The sequence below is a fragment of the Megalops cyprinoides genome, chromosome 20, assembly GCF_013368585.1.
Source record: "Megalops cyprinoides isolate fMegCyp1 chromosome 20, fMegCyp1.pri, whole genome shotgun sequence".
In the NCBI taxonomy this organism is placed as follows: domain Eukaryota; kingdom Metazoa; phylum Chordata; class Actinopteri; order Elopiformes; family Megalopidae; genus Megalops; species Megalops cyprinoides.
Window position 1 is genome coordinate 24,733,285 of NC_050602.1, and position 13,493 is coordinate 24,746,777.

Consider the following 13,493-nt stretch of genomic DNA (forward strand, 5'->3'; position numbering starts at 1 on the left):
AACTTCGCTTTTAACTTGACTGTTCACAGGAGTATGTGGATATATCGTTTTAATGTAGTTGCCTTGACTTTATCTCATTCAATGCAATCATAGTCCTTCTCCCACCCCTACAAAAGTTTCACGTGTTTCCATCTTGCAGTTTTTCAGTTGTCCACCTCATAACCAAAACACTTGGCAAATGCATCTTGGATTTACAGTAAAATCCAGTAAGACCCACGTGACCAAGAACAGCAGGAATTTCTGCCGTATCACGTGCTAATACTGTGTAGCTACATTGTGGCGCGAGGGGGCACGATCAGGGGCCGCATTCTGCCCCCCAACGCGGGTAGCCTGCATTACCATCGCTATAAATCTCAGTGAGGTAGAACTGTCCTCCTGTGAGCTCTTGTTTATTTTGCACAAGTGTTTTACACTGTCCTATTTATTTCGGCCTAATTTAAGAAACTTGACACATGAGCCATCAGAGGAAAGTCGAATAGCCATTCGGGTGGGAAGGTCATGTAGCCATCTAAAGGTCATCTAAAACCCCAAGTTATTACTCTACTGCATGGCCTCCCATTGTCTTTGGCATCTCCTCTGTTTGTTGATGACTTGGATCTGAGCTGTCTGATGAAATCCTTTAGAAATCAATATGGGGGGCATGTCGCTTGCAGGTCTACCATGTTTGTTGGGAGGATCTCTTTATCCTTTCAAAATGACAAGTTTCATATGGGACCCATTGTCGCAGCACAAGCAGTGTAAATGCTGAGGTCAGACCAGTCGATTGTCAGCACAGCAAGTGTCTTTGTTTTGTGCCAATGACGCAATCGTGTCTGTGCCTGACGTGTCTCAACTGTCAAAAATGTCTCAACTTGGAGTGTATTATAAAGCCGAGACAGCTGTGTAAGTGAGGATGAGTTTACTGTAATCACACTAACGTGAAATAAAACCAACGTGAATACAACTGTATCAGAAATCCAAAACACTGAACGCTCATATTCAAGAGGGAAACCTTTCCACTCAGCATGCTGACATAATAGTCAAAACAGTTAGCAAGTTGTTGTACTCATGAAGAAAAACTCCGATGTTGAACAAGTTTTTTGACAAAATGGGATGTTTTACTAAAACCATAATTTTCGATAAATGGCAACAGACCATTTTACACTTAACTAACAGTGATGTTTTGTCTTGGCAATTCCCATTAATGTCTAAGGCAATTAGCCAGTGGACGAGTACTCCTTCTTAAAAACCCCCTTGTTTTTTGGGCGCTGTCAAAACCCTTATCATGTGGGAGTTTAAGCCTGCATTTTTGTGTTTAAAGTTGCATTTTTGCAAGGTTCTTACCAGCATGCATCAGTGATAGACAACTGCACACTGTATTTAATGGTTGCAAAGACCATAAAAGCTGGGCTCTGTTTGGGATGATGCTGAAAAACATATTTTTTTGTTTAAAGATGGTTACTGTACCGTACTTGGCCTCATGTTCTGAACAGGTACTGATTTGGATGAGTAGAAGAACTTCTGCATCCTACATCCGGCTTCTTGGAAAATGTCACTTTTTCAAATATCACAAAAAATGTTTTGGTGCCCGGACTTTTGTCAAAGCATATGTATTAACACTCCATTTTTTAAACAGAAATAGACCAAAGAAAGAGCTGCCATCAATCCTTGTCGGTCAGTGTTATTGAGACCAGCAGGAAATAGCTCATGAGAATGACAAGCAGATCAGCACCACTCAGCAGCTCTGTGGGGCAGGATGCTGAGGATTCAGGCATTCTCTCAGATTGCTCAATGTCATTCATATAAAAAACCTTAGTGCATCGGAGGCATGTACTTGCTAGCCCTGTTGATATTTTAATAAGAACACTAAGACATGGATCTGAGACTGTAAGGTCAAGGAAATCAAATATAAAGAGTCTGAATGAAAGAGCATATAGGTCATATATAAGGCTACAAATAATTAGCTTAATTTTTAAAATGGCCAGGTCTGAATTTAATGTGTCTGTTTTAAAGTTTATCCCCTTGTTGTTAATGTATGTTGCTGTGTAAAACACTTGAAAGTTTTGCATTTCAATTATTGAAATATTAGTAAAACTAAAACTTAATGCACATTTTTCTTTAATGTTGTTCCCCTTTCTTAACAGAGAAGCAGCATGTATTTTAAGTCCTGATTTTAAAAGTTGTCGTTGCACTGTTGATGTATGGTAAATGGCACCTGAGCCTTTTTCTAGTTTTGTTGTCAAAGCAATGTGTGTCTTCTTTCTGTTCATTAAAGATATTGTCTTCAAGTGTTGCTCATCCAGCTCATCCAGCCCTGGGTTTGTCATTAATACATGATGTTTCACTATATGTGTGGATAATGCCTCTGACATCCTACTTTGAGTGTCATGCAAGACATTTGCAGATCTGCATGTGTTAGTTTAAAGCATACTTTCTGTTCCATGCAGATGCAATATAGCTATAATATAATTATATGCTTCAGTGTCAAACATGAGCTGTTGTTCAAGACAGAATATTTCTGTGCAAAATTACTGTTAGACATGTTCACACAAGGAGTTTAGAAACATTAAAATGAGAGCACAAACATATAGGTCAACAGTTTGCATACTCATATACAGTTTTGTATAACTGCAATAGGTTGTGACTGAGTACATACAACAGTCTTGTTGTGGCATTTTTTCATACCGCCATAAATAAACCAAATAAGAAAAAGCTTTCTGTAATCTCTGTCTGGAGAGGGTAAGGTTAATTGGTGCACACTACTTTGAAAACTACACCTATTTAAGAAACATTAGTATTTCTTAAATATCAGTGATCACTGTGGCTTTACAATCGGGGTGAATATTATTTATTGTTACAATTTAGCTTTAACAACAAATCTACTATGAAGCAAATAACCTTTACCCCTTAGGTGTTGTAGTAGGTCCAGTGAACCCCATAAGAAAAAGACACATAACCTTTGATCATCTGGATCCCCTAATACATCATCAAACGTGATTTAATTTTAAAAATCTGTTTGGACAAATTTAAGAAAACACTCAATGCTCAATCACTAAAATAAACAGCAATACCAACTTCCTCACATGCTGATAACATAACATTTACACGCTGCCAAAAAGGGTCATAGAAAGGGTGCAATTACTACGACAATTTCTACAATATACATCCATAGCGCTTTTTTTTCGCGTACTGCGGGAGGGGCTGGTATGAACTTTAATAAGCGGGATTCCTATTAAAAACAAAGAGGTTAGCTAACAACCGAGCAACAGGAGAGTTAATTCCTTCCGGGATGAACGCACCGGAGGGGGCGCCGGGCAATAAACGGAATTCTCTGACACAACGCTCCTCCAATGAGTTACAATTTGCAGACAGTTTCAAGTTGCCCCCTCTCCATTTCTAAACCACGAAACGGTGGTGATCTGACACACACACACACGTATGAAAAACCCTCGGCAGACCAAACAAACGCTACTGCTTCACAGCGTCTGTTGGACGCTTAGGAGTTACGTTTGTTTCGATACAGATGTGTATCCTAACCAAAGGAGCTAGCGCCTTTTTAATTTGCATTAATTGAGTGAATAATTTTCGGAGCTTTATAGAGCTTGAAATTTTAAGGGCTTGGAATTCATTCACAAGTTTTTTTGGGATTCATTGATGAACTGTGAGGGAGCTATTACATTTATGTCATACTACAGAAAATGTTTAAATTGAGTTCATTTCTATCCCAGCTTTTCTATACTTGATGGATTTGATCATTTAAAAATAGCAGATTGACACTAAAGATGAAACACCTGTAACCTTTCTCAGTTAAATGCAAACAAGACCTGTAAGTGTCCCTGGTTATAACAAACCCGTAGGGGGTCAGTAGCAGCCTTTGAATTAATCTGATCCCCTATTTATTGATTCATTTTCTCTGTGGGGTCTTCCATTGGGTTCTGAACTCATTTGCTCATAGCAACTAGACAAATTTTATGATACATTTTGCATATTGTTCCCAAAAGCTGTAGTGTTGTAGATTATGTTTAGTGTTAAGGTATCTCTGGCGTACACTTTTTAGCTTTGCACCTCTAAAGTCCTCTTGATGGTCAAGAGCATAAACATTTATAGCTACAGGGACTGGGAGTACGCTGTGTAGTGAACCATCTCCATTATATGCCAGCTCTGTACATTAATGCCCAGTTTAGAGATGAGCAGTGTTTGTGTAACCCCTGAGGAATGTCAGACACACTGGTTTAGGGAAACACCAAAGGTTTTTCTGAGGAAAGCAATACAGGGACGCATAATGGCTATGCACAAGAACATCAGTAAAGAAGGGAAACACTTTAATTGGCTGGTGTGGAGCATGTAAATATATGTTTCTATCTTACTCAAAATTGGCATGCATTTAACAACTCAGACATCACAAATTACAAGGTTATTCTTTGTCAACAGATCTATAAATAAATCAAGAATATTAACTGGAAATGCATATAAGACCAGGGCTTTCACAACTCGTTGTTGGTTTATGTGAACAGGATCACTGATAGGATGTGATTAAATATTTCTGGTTCTGCACTGTAGATGTATGTGTAATCTGTAGTAAGGATCAGGAGGGGGGCCACTATACATTACAGCACAAGAGCATGATTTTTGGCAATAAATTTCAGGTTTAGGTTTACTGGGAACACCCAAGAGTGGATGAACTGGTTTAATCCTCTGTGCACTACAGAAGCAAGTAACAGAATGCTAGTTGGATTTTCTGTGCACAGAAGAACAGACAGCAGAACAGCGGGTAAATTCTCCATGTACTGTACACTGAATTCTCTGCGTACTGTAAAACGTAAAGAAGAATGGTGGCTGTCTCTGTGCACTCTACAACAAAGAACAGAACGCTGGGTATGATTTTACTGGAGACTGAAACTCCAGCCTTCAAGAGCCCCGGTAGACGTTGCGATGACTGGAATACTGAACCACAGGAAATCAATGGTAGGACGGTTAAAACAGAGGGACACACTCACAGCAAATGGCAGAACGCAGTGGCACAGAGACACACTGACAGCCAATCACGGCGTGCATTAGCATTCTGAAAATCAGTGGTAGAACAGAGAGGTACAATGACAACCAATGGCAAAACAAAAAGAGGGTGATTGGCAGAAAACGCAGAGCCTCGCTGATGACTATTTGAACAGCACAGAGGCATGCTGGGAGCCATGTGGCAGATTTCCTGTTTATACAGGGAAGGAGAATTTCTCATTGCCAATGGGTAGTGTGCAGGATGTTTGAGTGTGGCTCTCCATGCAGGAAATATGTCAATCCCTGCCCCTGCACACTAGGAACAGCTGTTCCAGCCACGCTAACATGCTGCAGACGCAGTGAAGTGCAGTGCCAGAGTCTTCATACAGCATGCATAGAAAAGTTCATGAAAATTGTTATTTTTATACTTTCTATACTTTCTATACTATACTTTAAGTGGGAACTATAGACCCAAGTGTGTGGTATGTCAGTCTTAAAAATGAATGCCGCGCCCATGAGAACTAATAGTTATTGAAGGTAGGTAAAAACATGAATACAACACATATATGCACATGGGTATCCATACACAAGCATGACAGCACCGTCTGGCCAGTAGCCATAACACCTCAGCGCTTCCTCCTGAATCATGTCTGAGGCTAAGGGAGCCCGGGCACTGCTGGTGTTTGAATGGAAAAGCTCATTGGGAAACCAGGTTGCTGCTGGTGGGCCATTAGCGAGCAGTCTTCCCTCTGGTCCAAATACACATGAGACCTTAATGGTCTAACTCAGTGTGAATGGTGAATATTCCATGGAATCTTCTGAAAATAGTAAGGGGGTTCCCCAAAGTCCTAGCCAAACTCCTAATCACACTTTAAATCTGACCACCTAATGTATCTAAAATATCTCTCTCTCACCGTGTGGTGATCGTTCTGGTGCAAAAAGTAGTTTCCATATATCATGCAGATTGATGTTTAATATTGGTTGCATGGGAGATTGTGTAATTCGTTTGTAATGTTTTCTTTTCAGCAAGGAATTACACCTCCACACACAGGTGGCATGACCAACCTACAGTTTAACATCTGGTGTCGCGATGCGTTGCGTTGCAAATGATGCGACGAACGTGCTCATTTGGGGTTAGTCAAGTAATTTGTCTCCTTTGGTAGGCTGATACATGAGGCAGAGCTTAGTTACAAATAATCACCGGACATACCAGCCTTTGTCTAATGAGGCGACCCACAGCAACCGAGAAATAAACGCACAAATTGCTATGACGTGCGATTTGTTCTCCACATCCCACCGCAATCAATCTCTCGCGCGCATGATGTTTGCTGTCTCGCGCATCACGGGTAGCCGCCACCGTTTAAGTCTCAACAATTTTCGACAAAGTAGGGACTATGAAAAATCCCTCCATTGAAATGTGTCAGGGAGGAAAAATAAATCAGGTGTTCATGTCGCAGATGAATTTCAATTTTAAGAGTCATTTCAATACCCTAATGCACTGTAATATATAGAATTAGTGCAGCTGTTTGGTCACTGTAATGATTTACATAGGATGCCAGTAAAAACAGAATTTCACATGCAGATGTTTTCATATATTATGACACTTTCAACTGTTCTGATTTTTCTACAACAGTCCAACTGCAGAATACATTTGCTTCTGTTCGTTGCCAACAGAGGAGGGCGTTCTGTTAGGTTCTTTGAAGAGCTTGGGCTTAAAAAAAAAAAAAAGACCGTTTCAAGGCACCCCTAAACTGAAACCAAACCAACAACCAATCAGAAATAGCCTCCTTTTCCTATTTTATTTAAAGAGACAGACACGGTTTTCTTTCTGAGTTATATTCAGGACATAAACATGTAGGCATTTGTTTCTGTAGAAAAATAAATAAATAAATAAATAAACATGGTTTAATAGAAACACTTGCGTTTTTAATGACAGGCATTACGTCGTGCTTGATTGCTTTCAACTTACTGTATCAACATTGGAAAGAAAATAATTTATGCAAATGCTTGGATGTTTTAAAATTTATTTTAAGGTGTATATCAATAAAAGTTTTGTATCTTTATTCTAGAATGCAGTATTTGTTTCTCTTTGTATCACTCAGTGCATCAAACGAAGACATAGTAGACACACCGAAACGGGCCCTGACGTTCTTGCACGCCGTAATCATGGGTTTGAGGGGGGACTACTATTTTCGTATGGTGATGTTCTCGTTGGTGGCCGCGTTCACATCTCTGATGTAAGAGGAACGGGAGTGATATCATTCTCATCTCCCCAATTAGGGGAGGTTATCGAGGAGAAAGTTCAAAGGTCTCAACATTTTATGCCATCTTTTCTGCATTTATGTAACTAATGCTGTTAAGATTCACAGCTATAGCTATGCTGTTCTACCAAAACTCTTAACCTACACTAAATATTTTAATAAAGTCAGGAAATATGGCCTATTTCGTAGTCAGTAGGTAATTGCACAATAAAAGATCATTTAATTTCCTGACCGTTTGCCACGGGTGGACGATTTAGTGTTTGGCCTACGTGAAAGTAGGCAACCATTTTTCTCATCTAATATTTCCAGAATTCTTTGCCCAGAATCAGATTTACTTTTTTTCCCGTTTAAAAGCACAGGAAAGTTTATAAATCACCTAAGCCATCAAAATATAATATCATAACATCGAATATTCTCTGTGGTACAGGCACTTCTTCGGTTAAATGAACGTAAAACATTTTAAATGTATCTCGTTCCACGGGTAGTTTTGATCGTGCATTTCTGCGGAGGGCTATCAGAGAGCAGGCCACCTTTAAAAAATCAGTTAGCTACACCAACAGGCTTAACAGAAAGAGTAACCGCATTTACAACTCTCTGTATGGATGTTTGAATGACTGACAAGGCGCTCGGGGAGGTCCGCGACGAGGCATGGTCACGTCATTGGTAAAAGCGCCTGCCAATCAAGAAAAAAACTGGGTCCCGCCCCTCGTCCATGCCGTGACCAGGATCGGTTGAGCAACACGGTTGCAGTGTGATGGGGTCGAGGCCGGGGTTGTCGCTTTGACAGCTGTAATACAGGAGATAGAGAGAAATAGAGCGGGCGAGCTTCACCACACTGCAAACCATGTTCGCCAAAGGCAAAGGCTCCGCGGTGCCCTCGGACGGGCAAGCTCGGGAAAAGTAAGACTTCTTGAAACCTTTCGCCTTCCTTACCCTCTCGTTTATTGAATTTTTTAAATATTGCTGCCGACTGTGGCTATGGATTGGCCTGATCTTGGTGGGACAGTGGATTCTTTGCGAGTCTGTGTCCTCCCTTGTTGCGGGGATTTGAATGAAACGCGGTGTCCATTCTCTTCAGGCTCCTAACTCGGCGTTTTGAAGCCGTCGAGCCCCCCTGCTACGGTTGATGTACGCGACGCTTAGTCTCCACCAAAAACGCTGATTTCGGTAGTTTGCTCAATGTTAGATTCAAGAAAGTTTTTTTTTTTTTTTTTTTTAAAAAGGGACAAGGTAGTGGCTGTAGGCAAAGTTATAACGCTATAGAAGAATAGTGAGCTACATTCACCCTCAGCGATCTGCACCATAATAGAGACCTTAATTTTGCTTGCATGTTCACTTGGCCAATTGTCCTTAGCCGACTATATGCAATAATGTACAGTCTACTTTGTTTCAAAGTCAGTTGTATTGGCAGTTGTATGTCTTAAATATTTTAATATACAGGCATCGTGTTACCCGCGACGATGTTCATATTTGCCCCTTGCATCGGAGTGCTAACAAAATGTATCGGATGTAAGGCTCTAGACTTAGGAGTATAACCAGATATAAACTTTCTGCATTGCTTTGTGCATGGAATCGTGTTTATTATTATTTTTTTTTTGATACTGTGGCTTAGGAACTTGTTTTGTGATAACTTTGAAGTTGTATGATACCCCTAAACTTAAACATTTGATCTTTTTTTGTCCACAGACTAGCTTTATATGTATACGAATATTTGCTGCATGTAGGGGCGCAGAAGTCGGCACAGACGTTTTTATCCGAGGTAAAGTGGTTTCATTGTCTGTTTGTTTATTTTGTGCATGACCCCCGTCTCTCCTGTGATAGTCTTTGTTTTCGGAGTCCTCTGTGGCCTCCATTTTGAATTTGATCACCTTTTTGCTATTTGTTTGCTTCGATAATGCTTTCCCTAAACCCAGCTGGCGCTCAAAATTCATACGTAATTGTTTGCCATTCCGTTTAGATACGGTGGGAGAAAAACATCACGTTAGGGGAGCCTCCGGGGTTTCTGCATTCGTGGTGGTGGTAAGTATTTTGTGCAATTGTTTCGAAAGTTAAATGTGGTGTAAATGTATCTAATCCGACCGAAATCACCACGTATTTATATCTGCGAATTATTTACTAGAATTTGAACTTAATTCAATAGCAGTTCGTCATCAAATTGCCAATATGTATATTGGACTACGAAAAGATCGATACATTTCGGAAACCTGGCTAATTAACAGTGACCAAAACGGCATAATTAAACCGTGGTTGGAAGTCTGTATAATTAATCTGAAAGCGTTTCACGTGTACAATAAGCACTGTTCCAAATTAGTTAAGCGCTCTTCATTCGCACCCAGTAGTTCTGCCTTATTAAGATGTTGTCAACCTGAATTAGTCAAAGCCACTATATATACCGTCTGTGCACTCACTGGCAAACAACATAATTATCATGTGGGCATAGGATGACAACTGATGTTTACAAACAGCAGTTTTGCTACATTTTTACCGATCTGAAATCTTGTCCGCTCATTCGCTTGCAGCTGCCTTTAGACAGATCTTTTATTTAAAAAAAAAAACAACGATTTGGCTAGGCCCCACGTGTCTCGGCTGTGAGCGACATGTACCATCTTCCACGGCATTTTTCGTGCCATTGTTCGGTTATGGAACAGGTTGTAAGTGGTATCTGGACCCTTCTTCTTTTGCCAGTGTGTTCTGGGACCTTTACTGTGCGGCTCCTGAGAGGCGAGAGACGTGTGAACACTCAAGCGAAGCGAAAGCCTTCCACGATTATGTGAGTACCAGACTTAATCCTTGCGATGATTTCTGGATAGGATGCCCTGCACCGGTTTCTGTTCTTAGGGGAATCGCTTTGGTCGTTGTCGGCAGGCCCTGGAATTTGGTCCAGGGTGGTGGAGTGATACCGGGCACGTTTTATTTTGCGCTGCTAAAATTCCAGTGCACTGAAAGGTGTGTTGTGTTCGATCACTACCTTGTATGAGCATACAGATGAGAGCGCTTTTCTCAGCGTAGGAGTACTTTGCATTCGTTTGAATGTTTTTGACAAGTTTTCCCAGTATTAAGCTGACTGTTTTAAGGTTGAACACACTGTTTGATAACAATTATCACAAAATTTGCTTTTGAATGAAAGGCAGATGAAGTGTCACTTTTTGTGACAGTTTTCAGCATATATTATATCCACAGTGGCAATACCTGCACCCTAATTGAAAGCATGAATTATGTAAATTTGAACATTTTCTCCAAAAATATAATTTTAATAGAAAGAAAATAGTGTTTTAATGGACGAGATGTGAAAAATGTTTCGAAATGGCTAGACCTTTCACAGTATATCATAGTTATTTATATGTATGAATTATGTATGTCATAATGGTTACATGTTCCATATGTGTCATGTCAAGATATGTATATATACTTTATTTTGTGTGTTTTGAAACACATGTAAATTGAAATTGTGTGCTTGACAGGTGCTTAAAAACTATCATGTTTTCAGATTTTCTCATGAGCTGATCTTGTACAGAAGATTTGGCTGAGGTTAGCAGTGTGTTTTGTTTGTGAGGTCTTGGGTTTGGTCAACAGCCGTACCTTAGCTTGGGTAGACTCTCTCATGGTGGATTATAGACCCTATACCTGCGTTTTCACGTAATTAATATGTCAGTATGTAATGCATATAATGTAACATATTTAATACTGACATGTCTTCAGATCTCACTGATGTTCGACTCACCAGAATTTATGCTTTATAATCTCTATGCCATGAACATTTACAGTGATTGGAGTAGAATGAATTTTGAACTTTATAGAATGTTACCTGTAGTTAACAACTTCTTCAGTAAGTTTGAAAATCCATCCAGTATTTTTCTTCTTATTAAATTTGGCATACACATATAAATATACAGGGATGCTGCCGAGCACAACATGCTCTCTTGAAGTAGGTTGAACGTGTAAAGTCGCATTAGTATGGTTTGATTCATTTTTATGTGGGAATATGACCGTTATATTGCCGTGAGCACGGTGGGGACTTTTCCTGCTTTCTGTGAGTACGTGGGGTTTTCCACGGTCTTGTTTGTCCAGGGATGAGAATACAGCTGTTGTCTGGTTGCATCATAATCTGAGGGGGAGTTAATAATACTGATACCAGGAGGTATTGGGTCAGAAAGTCAAAGACCCCCCCCCCCCCCCCTTTGTTCATAAGATGGACTTATCTTCACTTGGCTAGGTTTAAATTCACCAGTGCTGTCAAAGTGTGAGTGGTACCTGTGCATTGTGGGATATGATACATATGAAACGATGTATGTTGTTTCCCATCCAAAAATGAGGTGCAGGCATCTGTAACAGGCATATAAGGAGTCCAAAAATGACAAAGCACTTTTGACACATATATAACAATGGTCACGGTCAGATGGACAGAGTGGCAGGATGAACAAGAACCAGAGAAAGTGGCACACTTCTTGTGTGGGGGTGTGTCATCATGTAGTTGTAAGATGACTCTTGTTAGCAGTTCAGCTTCTGCCGCCCGTCTTTCACTGTAGGTAGAATAGCCTGTGTTCAGTGCGCTATCTCGCTTGTTTGGCGAGCTGGTTAGCTAGCCTTTTCCCAGGCTAAGGCTGTTGAGTTATGCCACTGCGTTTGTGCCAGGGCACTCCGTCTCAGGCCTCCTTACCCGCCCGTTGGCTGCCGGGCACCGCGAAAGACATCATGACAGGGGATTTCAACCAGCGCATTATCTCCCAATTGGCTGCATTCACGAACACGGTCTGGCATTTCAGTGTGGCACGGGCCAGCATAAACACCACACTGAAGACTGCCGCGTGATTCCTTCAGATGGACAGCGTGCGTTTGGGTTTAGAAGGTCGGGCTTGCCATCAGTAAATTTATCTCCCGCTCTGCCTTCCCATTAATTACCAGTCGTGTAGTTTGAAATGCGCCATGGATTGTCGTCGTTCTGTTCCCTGTTTCGGCTGTTTTTTGCTGAGCTATGCGCCAGGCCCACAGTTTTCGTGCTCCCGTGGTGGATGGCTTGAATGCAGGGAGTCCACACCTGGCAGTACTGCTCAGTTGAACAGCATCCTTCCCCTGTGTGTGCCCCTCTGAGCCAGATGGGGTTTGGCAAAATAATCCCCTTTATAAATCACTTCTACCTAAGTCACATTAAGATAAATAACAAAGGAGGATACAGAAGGGGAATGGGTCAAATGAATGTCCTGCATTGTACTGTTGAATTATCGGTACACTGACCTGTCAGTGAGCTGAAATTGTTTTTAAATGCAATCGCTGTGCTCTCTATGGAAGATATGGAAGGCAAAGTATAAAGTCTTAGTGAGTGTGCGACCAGCCCAGGTATGGCACTGTTTTCCTATAAAGTTGATTGTGGGGTATTAACCTGTCAGAAAGCCCCACTTTAGCTCCGGAGGGTAACGCCTCCCCTGTACACCTGCCCTGACGTTATGTCAGTGTGTGGCCTCTGTCTGAAATTAGAGCACTCCAGGTGCACTGAACATGAAAGGCAATCCTAGGGAAAGAAGGGGCTCATAATCGCTGTGGCTGGAAGGTTTTTATTACCTTAACAGGGTTGTTAGAAGTGTCAAAATATTACCTGTGGAGGCAGGTTGCTAAGTTAAAATGTCAGGGACAATTAGACGGCTCACGTGTCACTTATAATGATTATGTTTGTAAGCAGCTCGATGTGTAAAAGGCAAAAAATTGTTTTCAGAACATTGCGCAAAATTAATTTAGCCTAACAAATGAGTAATGTCTTGTAATGGAATATTTTCAATGTGCGGCAGTTTCCCACCATTAAGGACCAAGTAGCGGTAATGACATAACAAGCTATCATCAGCGACAGCACACCAAAGTTATCTCGGCTGATTACCACTGATTACCACTGGCACGAGGACGCCGGGCAGGTTGGGAGACGAGCCGTTTCGTTGAATCTTTGTGCACAAGCGTGCATTCACAGCCATTAAAAGAATGGCCTCCAGCACTTTCACACCATTGATTTGTACCCAGCTTCTCGGCGCGTTTGTCAGAGCGACACGGAGCTCTCACCCTTGCCTCAGAGGGGGCCCCTTTCGCCCCAGCTGAGTCAGAGTGGGGCGTAACTCTACCCCTTCTACCAACGCCACTTAACACCTCCTGACAAATTGGCGCTTGCCCCGCCCGGCAAACAACGCCAGTGTCCTTTCGCGGGGGGGTGCGTCCGAAGCTGTGGCCAATCCAGCTGCATTTCAGGAGAGGGGCGTTTATATTCACACCTCCGAGCCCTCT

The 13,493-nt window shown here is 41.4% G+C and overlaps 1 protein-coding gene across 4 annotated transcripts in view; it reads left to right on the forward strand.

The window, feature by feature from the left end:
• The first annotated feature begins 7,968 nt into the window (after positions 1-7,968).
• The window catches only part of ssbp3a (single stranded DNA binding protein 3a), a 50,054-nt gene continuing 44,529 nt past the window's right edge, over positions 7,969-13,493 (forward strand). For all 4 annotated transcript variants that reach the window (XM_036553947.1, XM_036553948.1, XM_036553949.1 and 1 more), the window contains exons 1-4: positions 7,969-8,132; positions 8,919-8,991; positions 9,190-9,251; positions 9,918-10,002. In XM_036553947.1, the coding sequence (XP_036409840.1) occupies positions 8,077-8,132; positions 8,919-8,991; positions 9,190-9,251; positions 9,918-10,002 (276 nt within the window). In that variant the 5' untranslated portion in view covers positions 7,969-8,076. The remainder of the gene's footprint in view (positions 8,133-8,918; positions 8,992-9,189; positions 9,252-9,917; positions 10,003-13,493) is intronic.